The sequence below is a fragment of the Carassius carassius genome, chromosome 18, assembly GCF_963082965.1.
Source record: "Carassius carassius chromosome 18, fCarCar2.1, whole genome shotgun sequence".
NCBI lineage: Eukaryota > Metazoa > Chordata > Actinopteri > Cypriniformes > Cyprinidae > Carassius > Carassius carassius.
This window is the reverse complement of record NC_081772.1, coordinates 19,496,173-19,518,988: the sequence shown is the minus strand read 5'-3', so window position 1 is coordinate 19,518,988 and position 22,816 is coordinate 19,496,173. Positions and strand designations below refer to the sequence as shown.

The following is a 22,816-nucleotide window of genomic DNA, read 5'->3' as shown; positions in this document are numbered from 1 at the left end:
AATACTCTATTGTAATCAAATGTGACTCAAAAGTCTCTTATTGTTAGGGTGCAGCTCACTAGGTTTTGGAACAGGACTTCACTAAATCACAATAAATCATAAAGATCCAGAATTTTCAAACGTGTCACTGAAAAGGCACGTATCACGCTTGTTTTTATTAAAACCTAACAATAACTTTTTACAAATGAGTTTGAATTACCCAGTATAACTATAGTATAAAACAAGTAATGAAGGACGTTGAAGAGTTTATTGTTGATTTTGAAGTCTTATATGTATTGAATTAATTCTCTGAAGCTCTCCATACAGTATCGTTTGCCGAAAAGCTTTGCTTAATGCCATTAAGCTGCATTGTCTTTAGCACTAAGCTACTTTGCATTGACAATAGCCCTGAACCCATACAAAAGGGAAGAGAAGCTTCTCTTGTTATTGTGCCGCTTTGCGCAAATGACTTAATTTGCAAACGTGCAAACTGTTACTTTGTGTATTGGATTCACAGCACATTAAGTGCACTCCTTGAGGTTTTGTGGACTCAGCTCTTGTAGTAGCAGCACTTTGAGCTAGTGCTTAGTTTGGAAGATTAGAAAACTTTTTAAATTAATTAATTCCCTATGAATTCAAATTAATTAATTGATTGATTCAATATTTAATGCCATTTGCTCAGCTTTGCACTTTGTTCCTGGCTTTGTGCACTGCATTAGTTTTTTTTTTTTTTTCTTATAAAATGTTTAAAATAAGGAAAAAATCCTTAAAACAAGATTAGTTTACTATTTTGTATAGTATATACATAGTGTATATAACTTGTATTCAAAGAATATATCTTGAATGAAGTTTATTTTTCCAACTCCACTGGCATTTCTTTTTTCTTTTTAAGCATCTTATTAATATTTTTGCTTTAAATAAGGAGAAAAAAAATGCTGATTTTGCAGTGCATTTTTTACTTTATAATACGCTTTTTGAACAGAAGTCATGTGAATCATCCCTGTCATCTCAGGTAAGTGTGTATCATGACACACCCTACGGGGTCTGTGTTTGTGTTTTTGCGTAGTTATGCTGCCCTCGATGGTGTTGCATAAATCGACAGTGCAGCCGTACCAGCGTGGGTTCTACTGTGCAGACGACAGTATCCGCTACGCCTATAAAAACAGCACTGTGCCTTCTTCTGTGCTCACAGCCGTGGGCCTCCTCCTGCCCATTGCCAGCGTAAGTGCCCCACAGAGGGGCCTCAGACAGGGGACATGGGGCCAGGCGAGTGGGGCAACTGCATGGAGAATCAAGTCTTTTGAGAGAGTTATTTTAGTTTAAGGCTTTATATAGTATAACTGCTAGTGCATTGTGCCAACTAAACATTAGCAATGTGTGGCCGTTCACTTCTCTCAGAAGGCGAGCTACCATGTCAGACCCCCCCTCCCCTGCCTGGTATTTCCCATAATCCTCGGCTGCCGTGTGCTGTGCTGTGCTGTGCCGTGCCGCTACCTGTATGTGTCTTTCTGTGACTGACCTGAAATCTCTCTCTTTCAAACCCACCCCCCCACCCCCCACTCTCTCTCTTTGTTTTTGTGTGTGTGTGTGTGTGTTTCGATATAGCTGGCCTGCCTTTCCTGATAATTGAAACTAGCACAATCAAGGCGTACCATCGCGGGTTTTACTGCAGTGACCAGTCCATCCAGTACCCGTATAAAAACGGGGACACCATAAGTGATGCCGTGCTCTGTGCCACTGGCATTCTAATTGCCATCCTCTCTGTAAGTTCATCTCTTATATATATATATATATATATATATATATATATATATATATATATATATATATATATATATATATATTCCAATAAATATACCACTAATTCATATAAACATCCCATCATCATCCCTCACCCCCTATCAGCCCATAAGTAGAATAACTGGTTAGTAAAATAACTGTAGAAATAAATGGTGACTTGAAGAATAGAATTCTACCCATAATCCTTTTTAAATCTATTGACCAGTCTCTCCATCCCATCTTTTTATTTAAAATATTTGAACAACTCAACATCAAGAGATTTATCATGGTCAGGGCTATCGCTGTCTCTCTTCTTCTTTCTGTCTGTATCTTCTTCTGTCTTCTTTGGTCTGCAACGTATTCTGTGATATATTGCTCTTTTTTTGTTTTTACTTTTTTAATAAAGTAATTCTCAAAAACAGCAATGATGAGTTACTGTGTAAAATTTTATAAATCCGTAATATAATGATAGAAACCTTGTTAAAGAGAAATAAACTTTAGTAGACTTTTAAAAAGAGTGCTTATGGAAATAATATATTTTTTTATAGAATAGATATAAGTGCAAACTGAATGTAATGTAAAATGCTGACAAGCATTTATGGTAAACTAAAATTTTATGTCATGTCATGTATCTAAATATATTTGTAAGTAGAAATTAAAAATGATGAAATTGTCATGTAGTACATTTAAAATATGTTTACTTTAAATGTAAAATTAATTAATCAGTTCAGCTCAGTTCAAATTAAAATCAAATCCTTCACGTGATATGTTATTAAGTGTTGTTCTTTAAAGAAAAATATTCTTAATTGTCATGAAAAGATTAAAATGCTAAATAAATTATATATATATATATATATATGATTTTCTTAAACCTACATATTTATCTTATTTAATATTTATAGTTTCTTATATTTTACCCCCAAGTATTTTTTTTTTAAATAAATATATGAAAGAAAGAAAGAAATTAGCAGGATATCTTGACAAGAGTTTGTGAAACAGATTTTTTTTTTTTTTTTGTTAAGAGCAAATTCTCACAAAATTCAATTTGAATGCAGATAATTCTGGATAAGAGATTGAACCGCCCCACAGCTGCTGAGGTGTTAAATTAGTCAACATTCACAGCTTTTGTGACAGCTGCCAAAGGGTTAACCTCTTACAAATGAACCCAGTCACCTGGAGGACACATGTTCAATGAAAAAGAAGAAAGAATGCAACATTAAACCTTCTTTTAGCTCTTATAAAATTCCAAAACAATATCTGAAAACAAATATTCAACATGCAAGGCAAACCCCTTGTGGAATAAAGTGGTGGAGACGAGGGAAGTGGTCTTGCAAGTAAAAGCCCCTGTAGGCTGGCATGACACCAAGCCATGACTCCATGGAGATCCCATATGGAGACATGCATGCCTCACTGTCTGGAGTAGATTCAGCAGTTCTCCTGATTAAAACAGGGTCTGCTTGTGCATATATATATATATATAGTTAATTACCAGTGTCTCCAGTCCTAGTTTGGTTAGGCCTCAGGGAAAAGGAGACCCAATCTTCACTACCACCATGACTGCGTTCCTCTGCAGTGTAAAGAGAGAGCGAAAAAAGAGAACAAGAGATAGTAAATATCTCGTTAAGGCATGGTTTATGTACTTCATAACCCATGCCTCTTTGCTCAAATTTACGTCCTACTGGTTGCAAATGGCGCAGAGGCCCGTTTTAAAATCCCATGCTCTAGCTGCTCATATGAAAGCCATAACCATTAGAAACATAATATGTTCCATATCATTAAAATATCACCAGCAATGGGCAGGCCATGCTCATTCATAACTCAAGTTACTCATTTTCTCATTCCCTCATTTCTTACACTCATTTCTTTTTGCTTTTTTGGATTAATGCGCTTTCCTAACTGATACTTAATTTGCATGTTCGTCTGTCTAACTCCACCCTGCATGCCCATGACCTGACCACTGAAATCTTGTGATATTACACACGACACGTTAATGTTTGTGGTACAACTTTATGAATTCACCATCACTTTATGATCTTAATGACATTCAGCTCTGTTCCAAAGCCTAGTGAGCTGTCTTGCTTTCTATTACCTATAAAGGCAGCTGCCTACACAGGTGCCCTAACTATCACTGAACTCGATAAGCGATTTGGAACACTGTGTAGGCAGCAGCTCTGAGCATCACACAAAATGGTTCGAGTTGATTTCAGAAGTGTTTGTTAGCATGTTGCTAAGCTAACAGCGTGAAAAATAAATATTTTTAATTACACGGAACAAATGTATTGATACTTTTCAGTACTGATGACATTTTTATTTATAATCAACATCTAGGCTCATTTACCATCTTTTTGCATTTGAATAGTTTTTTTGCGTGATTTTCGCTAGGTTTTGGAACAGAGCCTGTATGTATTATTTATCTCAGCTATCAGTAATTTTTGTTTTCATTGTAAATTAACCGTCCTCTAGATTGTGATTGGTGAATGCTCCAGGATCCATTACCTGAACCAGGGCTCCAAGTCATTTGTGGGAAATCCATATGTCTCCGCCCTTTACAGACAAGTGGGCGTGTTTATCTTCGGCTGCGCTGTCAGCCAATCATTCACAGACATTGCCAAGGTGTCAGTTGGACGGATGAGGCCGCATTTCCTACATGTTTGTGATCCTGACTACTCTACTATCAACTGTTCACTGGGATATATTACTCAATACACATGTCGTGGAGATCCCAGCAAAGTACAAGAAGCCAGGTGAGATATTCAACACTCAAATGCAGGTGGGATAATAAATGTTTTCAACATCGATAATAATAAGAAATATACCTGAGGAGCAAATCAGCGCATTACAATGATTTCTGAAGGATCATGTGACACTGAAGTAGGAGTAATGATGCTGAAAATTCAGCTTTGCCATCATAGGAATAAATCACATTTAAAAACATGTATACACACACACACACACACACACACACACACACACACACAGGTGCTTCTTAATGAATTAGAATGTCGTGAAAAAAAATCATTTATTTCAGTAATTCAACTCTAATTGTGAAAAAAATGTATTCAGTCTGTGTGCATTGAATTTATTTAATACCCGAGTTTCACATTTTGAGTTGAATTACTGAAACAAAATGAACTTATTCAGGACATTCTAATTCACTGAGAATCACCTGTGTGTATACAGGTGCTGGTCATATAATTAGAATATCATCAAAAATTTTATTTATTTCACTAATTCCATTTAAAAAGTGAAACTTGTATATTATATTCATTCATTACACACATACTGATATATTTCAAATGTTTATTTCTTTTAATTTTGATGTTTATAACTGACAACTAAGGAAAATCCCAAATTCAGTATCTCAGAAAATTAGAATATTGTGAAAAGGTTCAATATTGAAGACACCCGGTGCCACACTCTAATCAGCTAATTAACTCAAAACACCTGCAAAGGCCTTTAAATGGTCTCTCAGTCTAGTTGTGTAGGCTACACAATCATGGGGAAGACTACTTGACAGTTGTCCAAAAGACGACCATTGACACCTTGCACAAGGAGGGCAAGACACAAAAGGTCATTGCAAAACAGGCTGGCTGTTCAAAGAGCTCTGTGTCCAAGCACATTAACAGAGAGGCGAAGGGAAGGAAAAGATGTGGTAGAAAAAAAGTGTACAAGCAATAGGGATAACCGCACCCTGGAGAGGATTGTGAAACAAACCCATTCAATAATGTGGGGGAGATTCACAAAGAGTGTACTGCAGTTGGAGTCAGTGCTTCAAGAACCACTACGCAGAGACATATGCAAGACATGGCTTTCAGCTGTCGCATTCCTTGTCAATCCACTATTGAACAACAGACAGAGTCAGAAGCGTCTCGACTGGACTGCTGCTGAGTGGTCCAAAGTTTTGTTCTCTGATGAGAGTAAATTTTGCATTTGCTTTGGATATCAGGGTCCCAGAGTCTGGAGGGAGAGAGGAGAGGCACACAATCCACGTTGCTTGAGGTCCAGTGTAAAGTTTCCACAGTCAGTGATGGTTTGCGGTGCCATGTCATCTGCTGGTGTTGGTCCACTGTGTTTTCTGAGGTCCAAGGTCAACACAGCTGTATACCAGGAAGTTTTAGAGCACTTTATGCTTCCTGCTGCTGACCAACTTTATGGAGATGCAGATTTCCTTTTCCAACAGGACTTGGCATCTGCACACAGTGCCAAAGCTACCAGTACCTGGTTTAAGGACCATGGTATCCCTGTTCTTAATTGGTCAGCAAACTCGCCTGACCTTAACCCCATAGAAAATCTATGGGGTATTGTGAAGAGGAAGATGCGATATGCCAGACCCAAGAGTGCAGAAGAGCTGAAGGCCACTATCAGAGCAACCTGGGCTCTCATAACACCTGAGCAGTGCCACAGACTGATCGACTCCATGCCACGCTGCATTGCTGCAGTAATTCAGGCAAAAGGAGCGCCAACGAAGTATTGAGTGCTGTACATGCTCATAGTTTTCATTTTCATACTTTTTAGTTGGCCAAGATTTCTAAAAATCCTTTCTTTGTATTGGTCTTAAGTTATATTCTAATTTTCTGAGATACTGAATTTGAGATTTTCCTTAGTTGTCAGTTATAAACATCAAAATTAAAAGACATAAACATTTGAAATATATCAGTCTATGTGTAATGAATGAATATAATATACAAGTTTCACTTTTTGAATGGAATAAGTGAAATAAATCAACTTTTTGATGATATTCTAATTATATTACCAGCACCTGTTTATATATAATTTTTCACAATATTACTGTTTTTACTGTGTTTTGTATAAAAAAATGCAGCCTTGGTGAGCATTAAAGACTTTCAAAAACATTCAAAAAAAAAAGGTCGTTTAATATTTTTAATACATATTATTTATTTATTTTTCATAGAAACTTAACAAATAAATAAATTGAATGTTTTTATATATTTATTAATAAAACACATGGTTGATTGAATGTTACACAAAAATGTTTTTTCTTTTTTTCTCTCTACAGGAAATCCTTCTTTTCTGGACATGCTTCATTTTCGATGTACACCATGCTGTATCTAGCTGTAAGTACATACACTGTGTGGTGCTCTCACACTGCCACAGTTCTGTTAATTTACTAAACGGCTATTATGTTTAGTATGAAACAGGGAAACTCTAACACCCTTTAACCCTCATCTGTGGGTCTCTGAAATGTGGGTAACTTATTTCCCTTGTTCATCTGTGGAATGGACACACTCCACCTGTTTTTATTTGTACAGCTTTGTAGACTTCCCTTCTGTCTGAAGTTGTCTTTCATTCTACCTCTAATTCCTTATGCTTTATTTCTATTCTCTTTTGAATGGGTCACACACTCTTTTATACACCAATTATGCAGAATCCCCAATATACAATAGCTTTATATAGACACTAAGACAGATTTCGCTCAGCCTCCAGGAGTCTCTCACTGTATATGTAAAGCCTCTTTCAAAGGCTTCAAACTTTTTCCTCTTTCATACGCAAGGCCCTCCACTCCTCCCTTCTCTTATTCTAATATTCTAATCCTTTCTTTCTGCATCTAAATCATCAGCATCTCCATGGGCTCCTCCACCTTTCACTCTTTCAGATGGCAGGAGATTGAGCCGCTCTGCTAATGGAGAAGGCCAGATGTTCATTCTCAGTGTTTTGAGATATTATTTGAGAAAATTAGGACGGTGGTAGAGAATATGCAGGTTTGTGTGTGTTCAAGGCCACAAACCTGTTCAAACTCACGCAGATTTGGTTCTAATGCTCTCAAAACTTTGACAGCTGGGCCTGACCTGAACTCGTCCTAGACAAAAGGAAACAGTACATTAAGAACAAGACCCCTGGCAGTTTCTGTTAAGTGTTTTGTGACTAAAACAATCCGTTTTTACACATAGACCCACAGTATTTTAAACCATAGTGATTAGCCACAAAGCAAGAGAGATGTCAGACAATATTACACATCATTATTCACGTAGAACAGCAAGCATACAGAAAAACATGATCCCAAAAAGCTGAGCTCTTCAGGAAAACCATCTATATATCTTTAAAACAGATTTTCAGCATGCAATCACTTTGCGATTTTGGGTCTGAATTATCATCTTGATTTGAAAGCCTGGATTTGCCTCTGAATGTCTCTGGGGGGCAAATTGTTCAGATGTTATCAGAAACTCTGGTCAGATTTGTCACAGCCGAAGCCAAAGTGTAGTCAAACTCCATTATAAAATGTGAACATGTGAATAGACTATTATGTTAAGATACTGGGTGAGTCGCTAAAATTATTTTACCATCTGCTTTTGACCTTCAGAGTTAAAAATGAGAGGCCAAAAGAGAACGCTCTGAGATATCAAAACACAAAGCATGCTAAACAGAATAACAGACCTGAAAAAAATCTGAAGAACAGGAAAAACTAGTGGAGTAAAGTGCTCTTTGAGTAGACAATCAAGTTATACAGTCTTATTGACTGGAGTGTTACCCTTCCCAGACTTGCTCCCTGTAATTATCTCAGTCTAGCTGTCATGCTTCATAAGTCAGACACAGAAGTCATAATAAGAGCTCACACAAATCTTGTGATCACCTTTTATTTGCACAAATGTGACCCTAGTTCAAAACTAGACAGTCTTGTTTCTCGCCAATAATCATTCTGGCACAGTAACTCAAAACAGAACCCACACTTGTTCTGACATGCATTAATAAATTCATTTAGCTTTTTTTCTCTCAGTGTTCCTTGTTAAAAAAAACATAGTGGTTACATAGAAATTAAATTTTTTTTAAGGTTTGTATTTTTAAGGCACTCTGCCAAATTAAAAACAAATAGTAAAACTTTCACCAGTGCAGTGGATCAATGTTAGTTTTAAAACTTTGACTCCTCTTTTTGATTGTTAGATCATTGTTTTCAACAATAACTATAAGTGATGTGTGTGAAAAATGCAAAAAGAAAAAAACATTTATTTAGTCATTTATAATGTTACACAAAATGTCTATTTAATAATGTTATTTAATAAATAAATACAATTTTATTATTTTAAACATTATTATATTATTATTTTGTAAATTCTGTTGTTTAAACAGCTAATATTCATCAGCAAAGAATCCTGAAAAAATACATCACAAAAATATTAAGCAGCACAACCTATATATATATATATATATATATATATATATATATATATATATATATATATTACAGTACAGACCAAAAGTTTGGACACACCTTCTCATTCAAAGAGTTTTCTTTATTTTCATGACTATGAAAATTGTAGATTCACACTGAAGGCATCAAAACTATGAATTAACACATGTGGAATTATATATGGAATTATATACATAACAAAAAAGTGTGAAATAACTGAAAATATGTCATATTCTAGGTTCTTCAAAGTAGCCACCTTCTGCTTTGATTACTGCTTTGCACACTCTTGGCATTCTCTTGATGAGCTTCAAGAGGTAGTCACCTGAAATGGTCTTCCAACAGTCTTGAAGGAGTTCCCCGAGAGATGCTTAGCACTTGTTGGCCCTTTTGCCTTCACTCTGCGGTCCAGCTCACCCCTAAACCATCTCGATTGGGTTCAGGTCCGGTGACTGTGGAGGCCAGGTCATCTGGCGCAGCACCCCATCACTCTCCTTCTTGGTCAAATAGCCCTTGATGCCTTCAGTGTGACTACAATTTTCATATTCATGAAAATAAAGAAAACTCTTTGAATGAGAGATGTGTCCAAACTTTTGGTCTGTACTGTATATATTCTAAATTATAAGATATTGATTAGATCATGGTCTAATATTGAGATCATAGTCAGGTTAGGATACTTGAATATAATAAGTTGAGTTCTGTCCCCTAGATTGACTGCTATACTATAAATTTATGCGGTTAAATTTATTATTTAAGGGTCTTAGTGAACCACAATATCCATGCAGCTTAACTCTAGAGCAGCTGGTCAACCTCATGTGCTCACTGAGTTGGAACACCATATCAATGTGTTCTGGATAGCAAGTGTATGTGAGTATTTTGTGGGCAGCAAATCCACCCTCCTTAGTCCAGTTAGTTCTGGTTTGGCTGCGGCATCACTGCACCTCTCAGACCGCATGTTGACGCATTATGCTCTAGTTAGTTGTAGTGACCAGAGAACAGTTGGTGAATGACATGAGACCATGAGCAGAGTAGAAACAAGCACAAACCACTCACAGTCAAATCTACCTACTGTTTTCAAGCTTATTTCTCTGTACATTGTGGTCATTGAAATGTGGTGAGGCTGCATTGGCTTTACAGTAATATTTTTGGACCTGAGGTCAGAATAGAAAAGGTTCTAGCTGTGAAGTTTGACTGTTTTCTGGCAGAACTGGCAAGATTCAAGTGCAAATACACTTCAGGATGACAAACAAAACCATGCACAGTGCCATTAAAAACCTGTCTTTTCTCAAGTTTTCCTCACACTTACCTATTTGGTTAAGCTCATATGATTTATTATACCACATCTCTCTTGCTTTTTCTGTTTCCCACCCCAAGTTGGACTGAACATGCCATTTTGTGGCTGCTTATATGACCTGAAGAAGTCAGTTGTTGGGCTTAAAGGAATGGTTTATTCATATTGTTCCAAACCCTTATGACTTTCGTTTACAGAACCCAAGGATAAAGCTTGATGACGGCACTGGTCACTCTTTTTTTATGCAATTACAATGAACTTTCATTACAATAGGGCTGAATCTTTCAATCTTAAAAAGGATGCAAAAGCAGGTAAAAAGTATCAAATGGAGTCTGTATGAGTTAGATAATATGTTCCGAGTCTTCTAAAGTAATTCAATAGATTTGTGTAAGAAACAGATTGAAATAAAATTTGTTTTATTTGACTGCTATGCTTTATTTGATGGACAGTTTCAATTTACCGTATTTTTCGGACTATAAGTCGCACCTGAGTATAAGTCGCATCAGTCCAAAATTACGTCATGATGAGGAAAAAAACCAATATAAATCGCACTGGACTATAAGTCGCATTTATTTAGAAACAAGAGAAAACATTACCGTCTCCAGCCGCGAGAGGGCGCTCTATGCTGCTCATTGTAGGCTACAGGAGCACTGAGCAGCATAGAGCGCCCTCTCGTGGCTGGAGACGGAAATGTTTTCTCTTGGTTCATTTCTCTTGGTTCATGTCAAATTAATTTTGATAAATAAGTCGCACCTGACTATAATTCGCCGGACCAGCCAAACTATGAAAAAAAGTGCGACTTATAGTCCGGAAAATACGGTATATGATGCATATCATTTATATTACATGCATCATATAACTTCAGAAGACTAGAAAAATAATGCACAAGGCATACAAACCACTTTCAGGACTCCATTGTGGGACATTTAAATCCTTTTTTGAAACTTGTGAAAAGAATGACTAGTACATGACTAGTATGACTAGAATAACTAGTACAGTTTTTGAAAACTAATCCTTTAATAGCCTGCCAGGATATTTTCCATTGTCCCATTTGAGACCTCAATATCAGCTCTTATGGTGCCACCTAGATCGCCTGCAGGGAGGGACTGGATGGAGACTGTCAGCAGGATGGAGCATGTTATCTGCACAAGAGTGTGCTACTTCTCATGTGGGCACACAGCGTGTGTATGTGTTTTGAGTTCGGTTTGTCGCTGGAGAATCTTAAGACCACAACGTCTGCCATTCCTTCCACAACCAACTCACAAAAACACAGAGATGAGAGAGCCATATAAACCCCACAACGTCTGCAGCACGTCTGGCTTATCTGAGCTCTGATAGCAAGAAGCTAAGAGGCAGATTTGATGGACAGTATCTGAGCCCTGAGGGTTCTCTGGCTCTGCTGTTCTTATCAGCTCTTGGTTGCCTACGTGTGGAGAGGACCCCGCTCTCACCCTGGGGAACAGAGCCACTTCTAGAGTTTGGAGAAGTCACAGAGCTCATCTCTACATTTCCAGACTCAGACATACTGGCTTACAGCTAAAGAGATGAGCGTCAGCAGAACTCCCTGTGTGTCGGACGTCACCCTTCCATGACCTCTTACAGTCCAACATATACGTTTGTAAATGAGTTTATGCCAGATGTTATCCAGAGGCCCTGTTTGTCTTGTTTGTGTTGTGTCCACTTGTTGATTTTTAAAGTCAAGTGACAATAACATTCCTCTCATTGTGCTTCATTGCACAACATTCACTGTTGGTGACAAATCGAGCATGAGAATGTAGCTGTTGGCTCTAAGGCTCAGTTCTTTAATTTTGGAGAACCAATCTGCTATTTTCTTCTGGAAACCTTTATAAATAAGTCGAACAGTAAACATACAATTATTTTTTTCTCAGTTTTTCATGTGTGACGTGAGAGAAAAATCTTGATAACAAAGGCAATAACAAAACAAGAACATCAACAAAAAAAGGAAAGGAAAACCTCAAGGATTACTCATGCAGTTCTACATTTTAACAATTCCAATTTATCGGTTCAATTTTTGTAATTTAGTTTGCAGTCATGACAGACAAACCTCTATCTCCACAAGCCACAGATCTGCGGTTGTCGAGCATTACATTGCATTCACATGGCATGATCAAAGATATTATTGACACGTTTGTTTGTAAGTTCTCCTCAGGAACTTTTTTAGGCATAGGAATGCCAGTGTGGTTGAAATAGCTACAGATGCTTGGTTAGAAAATCTCTCTTCACTGCCAACACTGTGGCTGAGCTGGACTGAAATTAACACAAGTATGAATTTATGTATTTATCTTTTGCCTCAGATGAACTTTAGCTATATAATCAAGCAATTGTCTCCATTTCAGTCAGTCATCTGTGACATCTGGCTCTTCCCTTTAGCCAGCTGTAAACCCAAATACCTTGTGTGAGAGGAATAAACGATTGCTGATTCAGGCAAAATTGGCTGAAAGATTAGTTTCAGTGTATTTTTAAGGACTTCCTGCTTTGGGCCACAATATAAATTGAAATCATAAGACAGCAGGCCATATGTTGAAATCCAAATGGCATCACCTGACCATAGAGAACTCCAGTCATTTATCAGAATTTAATTTCTCAAAAAGATGTCAAGTCTACTTGTGCAGGCACACCCATCCTCACATCATCTGAGAACCTTATCCAGCAAGGAAACTCCAACTCCCAAACATCCTCAGGGAGGGATTCCTTCCTCTCTACACACACAATGCCTTCGGCGTGAGGAGAGAGCTGTTCAGGAAAGCAGACATGACCTTGTACACACCTTCACTTAGGAGCTCAAAGCCCAAAATTGCTTTTGTTTGTTTTGTCTAACAAATCATCTTGAGTGTGTGCATCAGTGTTTATCAGTTATTGTCTGTGTGTATTAGGGTGTGTTCAGAGTTTTTTCTGTTGTCTGCTGTGGTTTTGAACGTAATGGAAGTTTTCCTTCTCGTTTGGTGATGGATGATTAAGGGAGGGTGATGAGTACAGGCTCCTTGACTGAACCCAGTTTGAAGGGTTTCAGGACTGATGGGCCGCCAGAGCGTCAACAAGAGTTTGTCCTCCTGACCCCATCCTCCACTAGACTTTGTAACCCTAAATCATTTGTTTTCTTATCCAAATGAGTCTTCCTGTTCCCAGAAAGCTAACTCTAAAAGGGGTCTTTGGATTTAGGTGTTCAGTGCTTCTTTAGGTTCTCGGTTTTTCACTCTGCTCCACCTCCCATGTTTTTTTCTCCACCTTCCTTGTATCAGCTGTTATGTAATAAAACCATAAGTTGTATAAATTGTATAAGATTGTTTAAATTGCTTTCCATCTCTGTTTCTTTAGTTCTACCTGCAGTCTCGGTTCACGTGGCGAGGAGCCCGTCTGCTGAGGCCACTCCTGCAGTTCACCTTGCTAATGATGGCCTTCTACACCGGGTTATCACGCGTTTCTGATCACAAGCACCACCCGACTGATGTTTTAGCTGGTTTTGTCCAAGGAGCCCTGGTGGCCTACTGCATAGTGAGTACATCTTTGTATTTCAATCCATTTCTGGCTTTTTAAATAATGATAAGTCTCTAAGAAGACAAGAGGCTGTTGTGTTTAATCTTGAATTTGTTTTGTTGGTTGGAATGCAAACCAATCTGGAAATTTTGTACTTTACAACACTTAATAATAACCATTGGCCTTGATCTGGTTGTCATCACAACATCTGGATTTTATTTTATTTTTTAATATTGGTTAACAAACATTTTTACACAGTGTAAACACCAGAACAAATTAAACATTCCTTTCATAAATATGCTGGCAATTACCAACCCAACAAGTCTGACCATATAGCATATGTTTTCCCATTTCCCACCCTTCACTTATAAACATGAAAAGCTTTCTTTTTCTGTCTGTATAGTTAGTAATAGTCCTCGAGTATGTTTAAATTAAAGGTAGATTTTTCTGATAACTTGTTAAAAGAACCATTAAGAACAGACTTTATCTGGTGTCTTTTGAATGAAGTGAAGACAGAATTTAAGATCGGAAAGGGATCTGAATATCTTGAACTAGACCACAATGTTCTCCAAACCCCACCCTCTCTATTTAACTCCTATCCACAAAATTGCTCATCCATCAGTGTGAGTGAAGCATCATAACCTGTTTCCTGTTAATGCAGAGCATATTCATTTTACACTTCATAATTGTGGCACATGTCACTTTTGTTGGTGCCAGACTTTCCCTGCTGTAAGCAAAGCTTACTGAGTTGGATTGCGTTTGGGAAAATTGAGTCGAGGGGAGCAGAGCATACAAAGAGGGAAAGCATTTTCTCTTTGGGAGAAATGTCAGAAAAACAAAACAGAGATTTATCTGTTGCATTGTAAGGGGACGGTGCAATGATTTTAGGCCCATATGGTGGGGGAAGCAAGAGACCAAGACCTCTTCCCCCAGATATTACCCCATCTTAATTCCAACAGCAATCTAAATTGTTAGTGTTGAAATTGGGATATTGAGTTGTTTCTCATCTTTACAATTCCCAGAATGTCCTGGCAGTGTCTTTCTTCAGTCTAATTAGCTGTGACAGTGCCACACTTTTTATGGTTCGCCCAACATCTCTCTACTGGTATCATGAACCTCTAAAATATTTAATCTTCAGCCCTTGAATTTGCTGTGTGGTTCAGTTGTACCTATTTATTGGCATTTCAGTTTTTCCAAGAGCAGTTTAGGTTTTCGCCAACCCTTTAATAACCTTATTAAAGAAGGACATTTTTAGTGAAACAGTCAATCCATTTCTGATGGTCTTGATTGTCTTTGAGCCCCTCAGGTTCAAGGTGTAGGAAGTAGTCTATGAAACCTGGAGAAGTCCCCCCCCCCCCAGCGTTAAAAACCAGAAAATAGCAGATAAGTACAAAAAGAGAGAGCAGAAATGATATTGTTTTCACTACAGATCAAGGCACCCATGTACTTGTTTTTAACGAGCCTACATTTGGAATCTGTTCCGCTCCCCATCTGTGAACGCTTTAGAGGTCCAATTAAAGTATCTCTAATGACCAAAGCTCAGATGGAACTTATAGAGTTAATGCAAGGTACACGTCTTTTAAAAGAAAAGTTATGTCGCCATGTTCATGGTTTGGAGGTTCAGCAATTCTTCTAAACTTGGCTGTAGGTGCTGATTTCTGCTTAAGGGGGTTGTGTTTAAAGATGTTTAAAGGATGTAAATGCTCTGGGTTGGTGTCCAACTGGCGGGCTTCAAAGAAACCGTGGAAAGTTACAGGTCTTGGTGAGTTTTGGCCATATTGCAAAAGCCGATTACAGGCTTACTGCATGTTCCATATTAAAGAAGATCAGTTCACATGGTGCAGTTAGACTGCGATGCACACAGAGAACTGATCTCAGAACAGCAATTAATGTCAGTCTGCTTATGCATCATGCAAGGAAAAATTAAAACATCGAGCAGCACAATGTTAACTAGGCCTTCAGTTTCGTTCAATCTCAAAAGGAGGCTCCTGAAGTCTTACGTTCAATTCCTTATACACAGGCCTGGTTTGTATCAGAAATTTTGGTAAGATTCACTACAACATTATGATTGCTGAAATCAGGCAGCCTGGCTTATGTTTAAATTCTGATGTCTAAATGTCTAAAAGAAACCCCTCAGATTCAGGCTTCAGAAACCGCATTTTCCTTCTTTGTCTTTTCTGGACTGTTGACTGTGGCCACATCCTCCGATCCTTCCTGTTGGAGAGTGGTGTTCATCTCATCAAACACAGCCCACTTTCTAAGGTGCTGACATAGATAGAGTGTGAGAGGTTGGCTGCTTGTAAGGCTCTGTTGCAGAGGTGTTTCCTGCAGGACTAGACAAGGTGGGAAACAGCTGGATGCCTGCTCTCAAACAGCTTTTTCCTCTTCCCACTCTCTCTTTCTCTGTCAATTCCTGGTTAACAGTATCCCACCATTACTCAAGAGCACAAAGGGTCATGTTCAATATTCAGGACTCCAGTTCCTCCTGCGATAACGCCACGCAGCAAAGTGCTTCTGATCTGGCTTGGGTGGCAAGATGGTTGTCCCGATATCCTATCACTCCTTCCCATATGTCAGGCCAGAGTTTGACTCTTTTTTTTTTTTCTTTTTTTTTTCCATTGGCTGCCAAAGCACTCTCCATGTAGCTATGGAGGCCATCTTAAACCGAAAATAGTGTGGTTGTGTGTAAGAAGAATGGAAATTTTAATGGTGTTATTAAACTTCACTAATGTTACGCTGGAGAGCGAAGCAGCCAAAACACAACTTGGGCTCCACAATTATCATGCAGATGTGGCTCAGGGCCTGAAACTACAATTGAAGTCACTCGCATAACATAAGCAAGACACTCTCACACATAATCATGTGCTGTGTTTGGCACTTTTAGGATCAGGCGCACCCAAACCAATGGAAGACCACACATGTGCACACACCCAGACATGTCGTCTATGAACCTGCTGAATCCCAAGTCTATAAAGCCGTCATTAAAAAGCTGTGTCAGTGGCAGAAGTGAGGTTCATCTCAGATTAGTTTAGATCGAGATAGTGTGCCCTTCCAACTTTGGGATACAAAAATATTTACACATTATGATTATCTTTTTGAGTCTTGTCATTTCTTGTCTGATTAAGGGAATGTGTATGAGACAGTGCTGGGTGGAGCAGTTAGTGAAGCAGTGTGTTTGCCATGAGATGATCTCAAACCACTTTAATAAAATATAATACAGAGATGGAGGCTAAAATAGTAAATTAGGCAACTTGACACCTTGGTATTTTCACATATGTTACAGTTTAAAGAGAATGTGTCTTAGAAAACACAATTTGATCTTGTTTAATTTTGGTCAGAAACACAAAGTTCTCTCTCCAGTCTAACAATGGGTGTCCCATCACATCCATGAGTACTTTAACATGGCCAATCATAAGTGAGTCATTTACATATAGTAGATTTCTTAAAGGTACAGTAGCAAAAACACAATATATTTTTCAGTCTCGCTTTAAATGTAACTGTCTGAGAAATGGTGTAGAATGATCATGGAAAATGTTTTTTTTTTTTTTTGAATCAATAATTGTACATTAGAATGGAATATGCAGCAGTAACAGACCCTAAAGGTGCATCTTAATTCTTCTCCCAGTTAGTGGAACCACAATAAGGTCAACACACACACACACAGGCTTAGACAAACACGCAAAACAGCTTCCTAGTGCTGACTGAGCATTCGTACACAATGGAGTGGGTTTGCTGTAGAAGAACACTTTCAGACAGAGGGCCGTAGCACAGGAAACACTCACCCCGTGACACAGGTTCATTGGCAGCCTGTGATTACAGGTCAGATGTTGTAGTGCATCAAAAAGCCTATTGTACAAGATGATTCTTGAGTAGTGCTGGACAATATGGCTGAATGCATGCCTGCAGTTGATGGTATATGTGATAGCACATAATTACACACAAATTGCAAATATGGAGAGGTTTGCCCATTATCTTGTCTTACAATCAAATATTGAGTGAATTTTCTGAAAATATAGCGTTGAATGTGTATATTCTATGAATAAATTGCATTAGTCTAAGTCACATACAGTGGATTCAAAATATCTAGACACTTATGTACACTAAAAAAAAAAACGATAAAACAGGCGGTAAAAGCCACCAAACACCCTAATATACATACATTATATTCAAAATGTGAAAAAACTTTTATGTAAAATAAAGTAATATGTTATGCATCACTCTGAGAGTGTCATTTAATTGTTTTTAATTATCGATTACAATTATGGATGCCACAATTTACATAATTGTTGAAAGTGTCAATTATTCAAGAGTCCACTTATGTTATTCTATGTGCTTAAGATGCATTTGTTTCTACATGTTATCTTAAGGGTTTTTCCCATTATTTTAATTTTAGTATAACATTATAATTCCATTCATATTTGTACTTTTTAAAAAAATAATTTAAAGAGGAAACCAATCTTATGTATAGTTGATATTTGAGGTTTAATACTACAGAAAAGCACTAAAAGTTTTCAGAGTTTATTAGTGTTTTCAGCTTGTTTATTTTCATATAAAAATATGGCATGCAGTTGTATTAAACAATGTTATAAACATCATTCAATATAAACGGTGATAATCTTAATTCATAATCGCAATTACAATTTCAAGGGAATAATCGATTATAATAATGCAAATTATACCGTAATTCAGTTTTTACTTGCAGAAACCATACATTTGTAAAATTACATATAAAGTGATGTTAATCTCTTTAACAGTTTCTCACCATACATAGTAACAAAACTTGCATTTTTTTTCTCTTAAAAAGTTACACTTTATTTAGAAGCATTACATATACAAATATGCATTATTTGTATAAAAAATATCAAACCAAGTGACATTTATTTAAAAAAAATAAATAAATAAAGCACAATAGCATTTTGTAAGCAAATGTTTTAAAGTATTTAAATTATAAACCAATAAATCGGTTGGCCTTGTCAAGTGGCAAACTTGGTCTTATAATGAAATCCTTCATAATTGAAGGTTCTAGATCCAGTTTCCTGATGTCATTGCAGCGCAATGTAAAGGTCACTCTGGAAATGTCATGATCTTTCTGGCGTACTTTCACTCATATGGCCAGAAGACGGTCGCAGGAGGCCCTATAAGATGAACTCATCCACTGTAACCTTTGGATAAAGCTCTCTTTGTATGTGAGCACAACGTCCTTCACTGAAAGGATATGCAAGAGACAGCTGCTGGAAAGATGATTCCAAAACCCTGATGGCCTCTCCGAGGCTTTCTGTTCAATTTCTATCTCTTTCCACACACACGAACCTGTTGATAGTCACATCTTAATTGCTCAAGCCTGTCACTCGCATAATCAAATAGGAAAACCCTCTTTTTTTAACTCTGTGTGTAAGCCTGTGTGTGCTTTTTCTTCTCCCTTGGCATTGCCCAAGGGCAGTATGCCGTTCCGGCTGACAGCAGCTCCTGAAACATGTCAGGACAATTTAGCTGTTAGCTACCCCAAACACTGACCTCTTTTCCTGTCACACACTAGCCCCATACTCTTCACACACTCATAAATAGTGTGTGTTTAAACATTGGCAGGCTTTCTGGAATCGGTGATTCCATGCCGCTGTCCAGCTCAGCTGTTCTACATGCTTCAGTAACATTCATGGTGTGTAGACGGCTAAATATCCCATAGGCCTCTCTTCTTCCCACATTACAGTGAAAGCATCCCTTCTTTAGCATGAAATGCCTGTGAATTAGACTTGTATATTTTCAGCTCTTTGTAAATCCGTTGGGTGCAAGGCTTGTCTTATGCCAAGGGCACACTTCCTCTCATCTCCTCCCTCAGTTTCCCTTTTTTGCCCGTGATGTCATTAGGATGTAAAGAGAGGGTTGACGGGCATCTTTCCTTGATAAAAAAAAGTTCTTCCCACGCCAAATGAGATCATTACTAATGACTTTAGTCCCTCAGTCAAGACAGAAACAAAATAACTGAGGGGTTTCCTCTTTATCTTAACTACTGACTCAATGCTTTTTTAAGGCATGTGTGTTGTAAGTTGGCCGCTCTTATCAGTGTGTGACCTCATACACATCCGTATGTCACCGGCGATGGATTACCAGCCTTTATATCATTTGACATTTAACATGCAACAATGCTTCTGAATATGTATCTGAATAACCATAATAGGGGGAAAGTAAAAAAAAAAAATATTGGTTTTTATTAATGATGCTTTTTTAGACTTGTGACTTTCGCAGTTGTTCAAACCCTGTTTGTGCATTTTAAGGAAGTTTTTACAGTTTTCATTACAGGATCATACAGGATTTCCACTACTGAATTGAACTGAATTAATTATTTTTTTAAATTCCAATTCAATTCTTGAATTTTAATTCAGTTTGAATTTAGGTACCAAATGGGGTCTAGAGTTGCAATTAGAAATTGAGTTAAATAAATAAAAATTAAATTAAAAATAATAATAATAACTGTGTGTGTGTGTGTGTGTGTGTGTGTGTGTGTGTGTGTGTGTGTATGTGTGTGTGTGTGTGTATATATATATATATATATATATATATATATATATATATATATATTATATATATATATAATAAAAATAGTTTAAGTTTAAAGGTCTTATAGAGCATTACTATTATCTATTAAAATGTTAATTTCTAAATAAAATAATTGATATAAATAATATATTTCTTAGTATTTTAATATACACTACTTTTTATTTTTTTTTATTTATTTATTTTTTTTTGCCAAAGTCATTAAATTAATCAAAAGTGACAGTAAAAACTTTTACATTTGTTTTAAAAAATGCCTTCCTTAAAATGTTAAGTAATATATATAAAAAATGTTTTAACTGAAAACGGTTATGGTTTTTAATATTACTGTTTTATTCATTACTTTTTCCCCCTGTATTTTTTAATCAAATAAATACAGCCTTGGTGTGCATAACAGACTTCTTTCAAAAAGATTAACAAATCTTACCAACCACAATCTTTTGAATAGTGATATTAATATGAATTTAATACATTCTTTCTAAATAAAACTTAATGAATAAATACAATTTTAAGACAACTTGAAGAAAACTTAATTTCCTTGAATGCCATTAGCTCTTGAATTTCTCCTGAAGTATGAATCAGTCAATCCTATCCTTGATTTACATCCTGGAAAGAGTTTGGTTGTGAAGTAAGCTAATTTTTTCCCCTTTCTTCTTGTAGGCCTTTTATGTATCGGATCTCTTCAAACCTAAAGCCAAGACTGCCACTCCACCTCCCTCGCCAATCAAGAAAGAGCTCCTCCCCTCTTCTGACATCATAGAGAGGAACAACCATCACAACATGGTGTAGAAGCGGGGAACGGGAGGATCCGTTTGCAATCTCCCCATCCTTCACAATCCCCTGAAGAAACCAGAACAGCCACCTGTGACAGAGGAGCTTCGGCCTAGCTGACGTCTCCTCTCTCTCATCTGACAGTAGAATGTAGGGACAGGACAGAGACAATCCTATTGACTCTCATTATAATGACCTCACTATCCTAGAGCCCGATTCGAAAGGCCAATCAGACAAACAGCTAACAAAAAAGCGATTTCTCACTTAGAATTTTTTTGAGAATGAATTCCGCTCCATTGACGAAAGTAATACACAGAATGCATTAATGAACACCAACGAAAGGAAGAAGAAAGTGAATGTGAGGCTGGTCACGTGACCAGCGCTTTTCTCCTTCCGGCCATCTCTTTCTCTTGTCTCTATGGCCTTTTATAGATCAACAAATTCCTTATTAATAGGAATGATTAGTTTTACCTGCGATGTAATCAGCACAGATATATAAACGATATAAGAATAACTTATAGCACTATATCAAAGTTCATTAAACGTCACCACTCGCTATCTGAAAAGTGTAGCTTTGAGAAGCTTGAAGAAGGTCTGTAGACAAGATTATATTTACCCAGAAGAGCCATCAAAGCTGATCTTAGCTACCTGAACAGTGGCCTAACTTTTGGAGAATGCATTTTAAAGGGTTTTAAATAGCGGGTGGGTGGGTTTACACAACTTTTTTTCTTCGATAAATAGATTTTTATTTTAGATAATGATTTCACGATGGCCAACGCCCATCCCTGCCCGAATTATGGGGGCGTGGCTGAGCCGTGCCATCTGGCTATCTTCTGATTGGTCAGAGCGAATGCAGGGGGCAGGGTTAGACGTCGAGGAGTGTTTGTGTGTCTCGTCACCATGGTTACCGGGATTGACTCCCACTGACCGCACTGGCCTATTTTTTATTTTTTGGGGAACCGGGAACGAGCTTCTTCCGCTGGCTGGTTTGACCTCTTTCCCGTCCCACTGCATAATCACTCAACTCTAGTTGTGTGTTTTTACCCAGAATGCCACCTGTGCCCAATGTCTGTCCTTGCACCAGTCAAACTGCCCCGAAAAGGGATGTGGGGTCCCTCGGCAGGAAGCTGTGTCCCGTTTGTGTGTGTTTGTAAGTGTGTTTCCGCACTCGGCCCTGATGCAGTGGACCAATAACATGTGAAGAAACTTAAGAAAACTGTGGACTTTTTTTGTTTTTTCTTTTTCCAATTGCCTTTTCCTACCGTGATGATGTCTACTGTCCCCACTAATAACTGTACAGTATGCCTGACTATTACAGAGAACACATCCATACAACACAACTCAAGCTCTAAATGTGTTGCACATCCCTCCCATTGTATAGTCCGTCCTATCATTTCAACAAACCGTTTTATTTCTCTCTCAGAAGTATATAAATAATGTATAGATCACTAAAATTAACTATGTAAAATATTATTTCTAAACATGTTTAGATATATCCACTATGAATCTAAAAAGCAATGTGTCATGACCTGTGTCATTTACAAAGTGCTGCTTTTATGAGCATTGATTGACAGATTTTTGTATTTAGGTAACTAAAGTATTTTAGATTTGTGTTTTTAATAAGCGTTGAATAAAACACATACAATTGTATCAAACTCACTATTAGTATTTTTGTATGGTCTCATTTTGTACAAAAGAAATAATAGCAAAATGTTTTTTTGTTTTATTTTCTGCTAAATGTACTTTGATCTAATACATGTGCTTTTAAATAAAAGCTCATTATAAACAACAAAAAAGTGTCTGGTTTCTTA

General features: G+C 37.3%; 1 protein-coding gene across 2 annotated transcripts in view; it reads left to right on the top strand.

The window, feature by feature from the left end:
* The window catches only part of plpp3 (phospholipid phosphatase 3), a 43,211-nt gene extending 21,008 nt beyond the window's left edge, over positions 1–22,203 (top strand). The window contains exons 2-6 of one of the 2 annotated variants that reach the window (XM_059498934.1): positions 1,046–1,200; positions 4,222–4,502; positions 6,776–6,833; positions 13,527–13,703; positions 20,895–22,203. In XM_059498934.1, coding sequence (XP_059354917.1) covers positions 1,046–1,200; positions 4,222–4,502; positions 6,776–6,833; positions 13,527–13,703; positions 20,895–21,023 — 800 coding nt within the window. In that variant the 3' untranslated portion in view covers positions 21,024–22,203. Of the gene's footprint in view, positions 1–1,045; positions 1,201–1,584; positions 1,743–4,221; positions 4,503–6,775; positions 6,834–13,526; positions 13,704–20,894 lie in introns of both variants that reach the window. The other variant, XM_059498933.1, reaches the window with a different exon arrangement.
* The last annotated feature ends 613 nt before the right edge of the window (positions 22,204–22,816 follow it).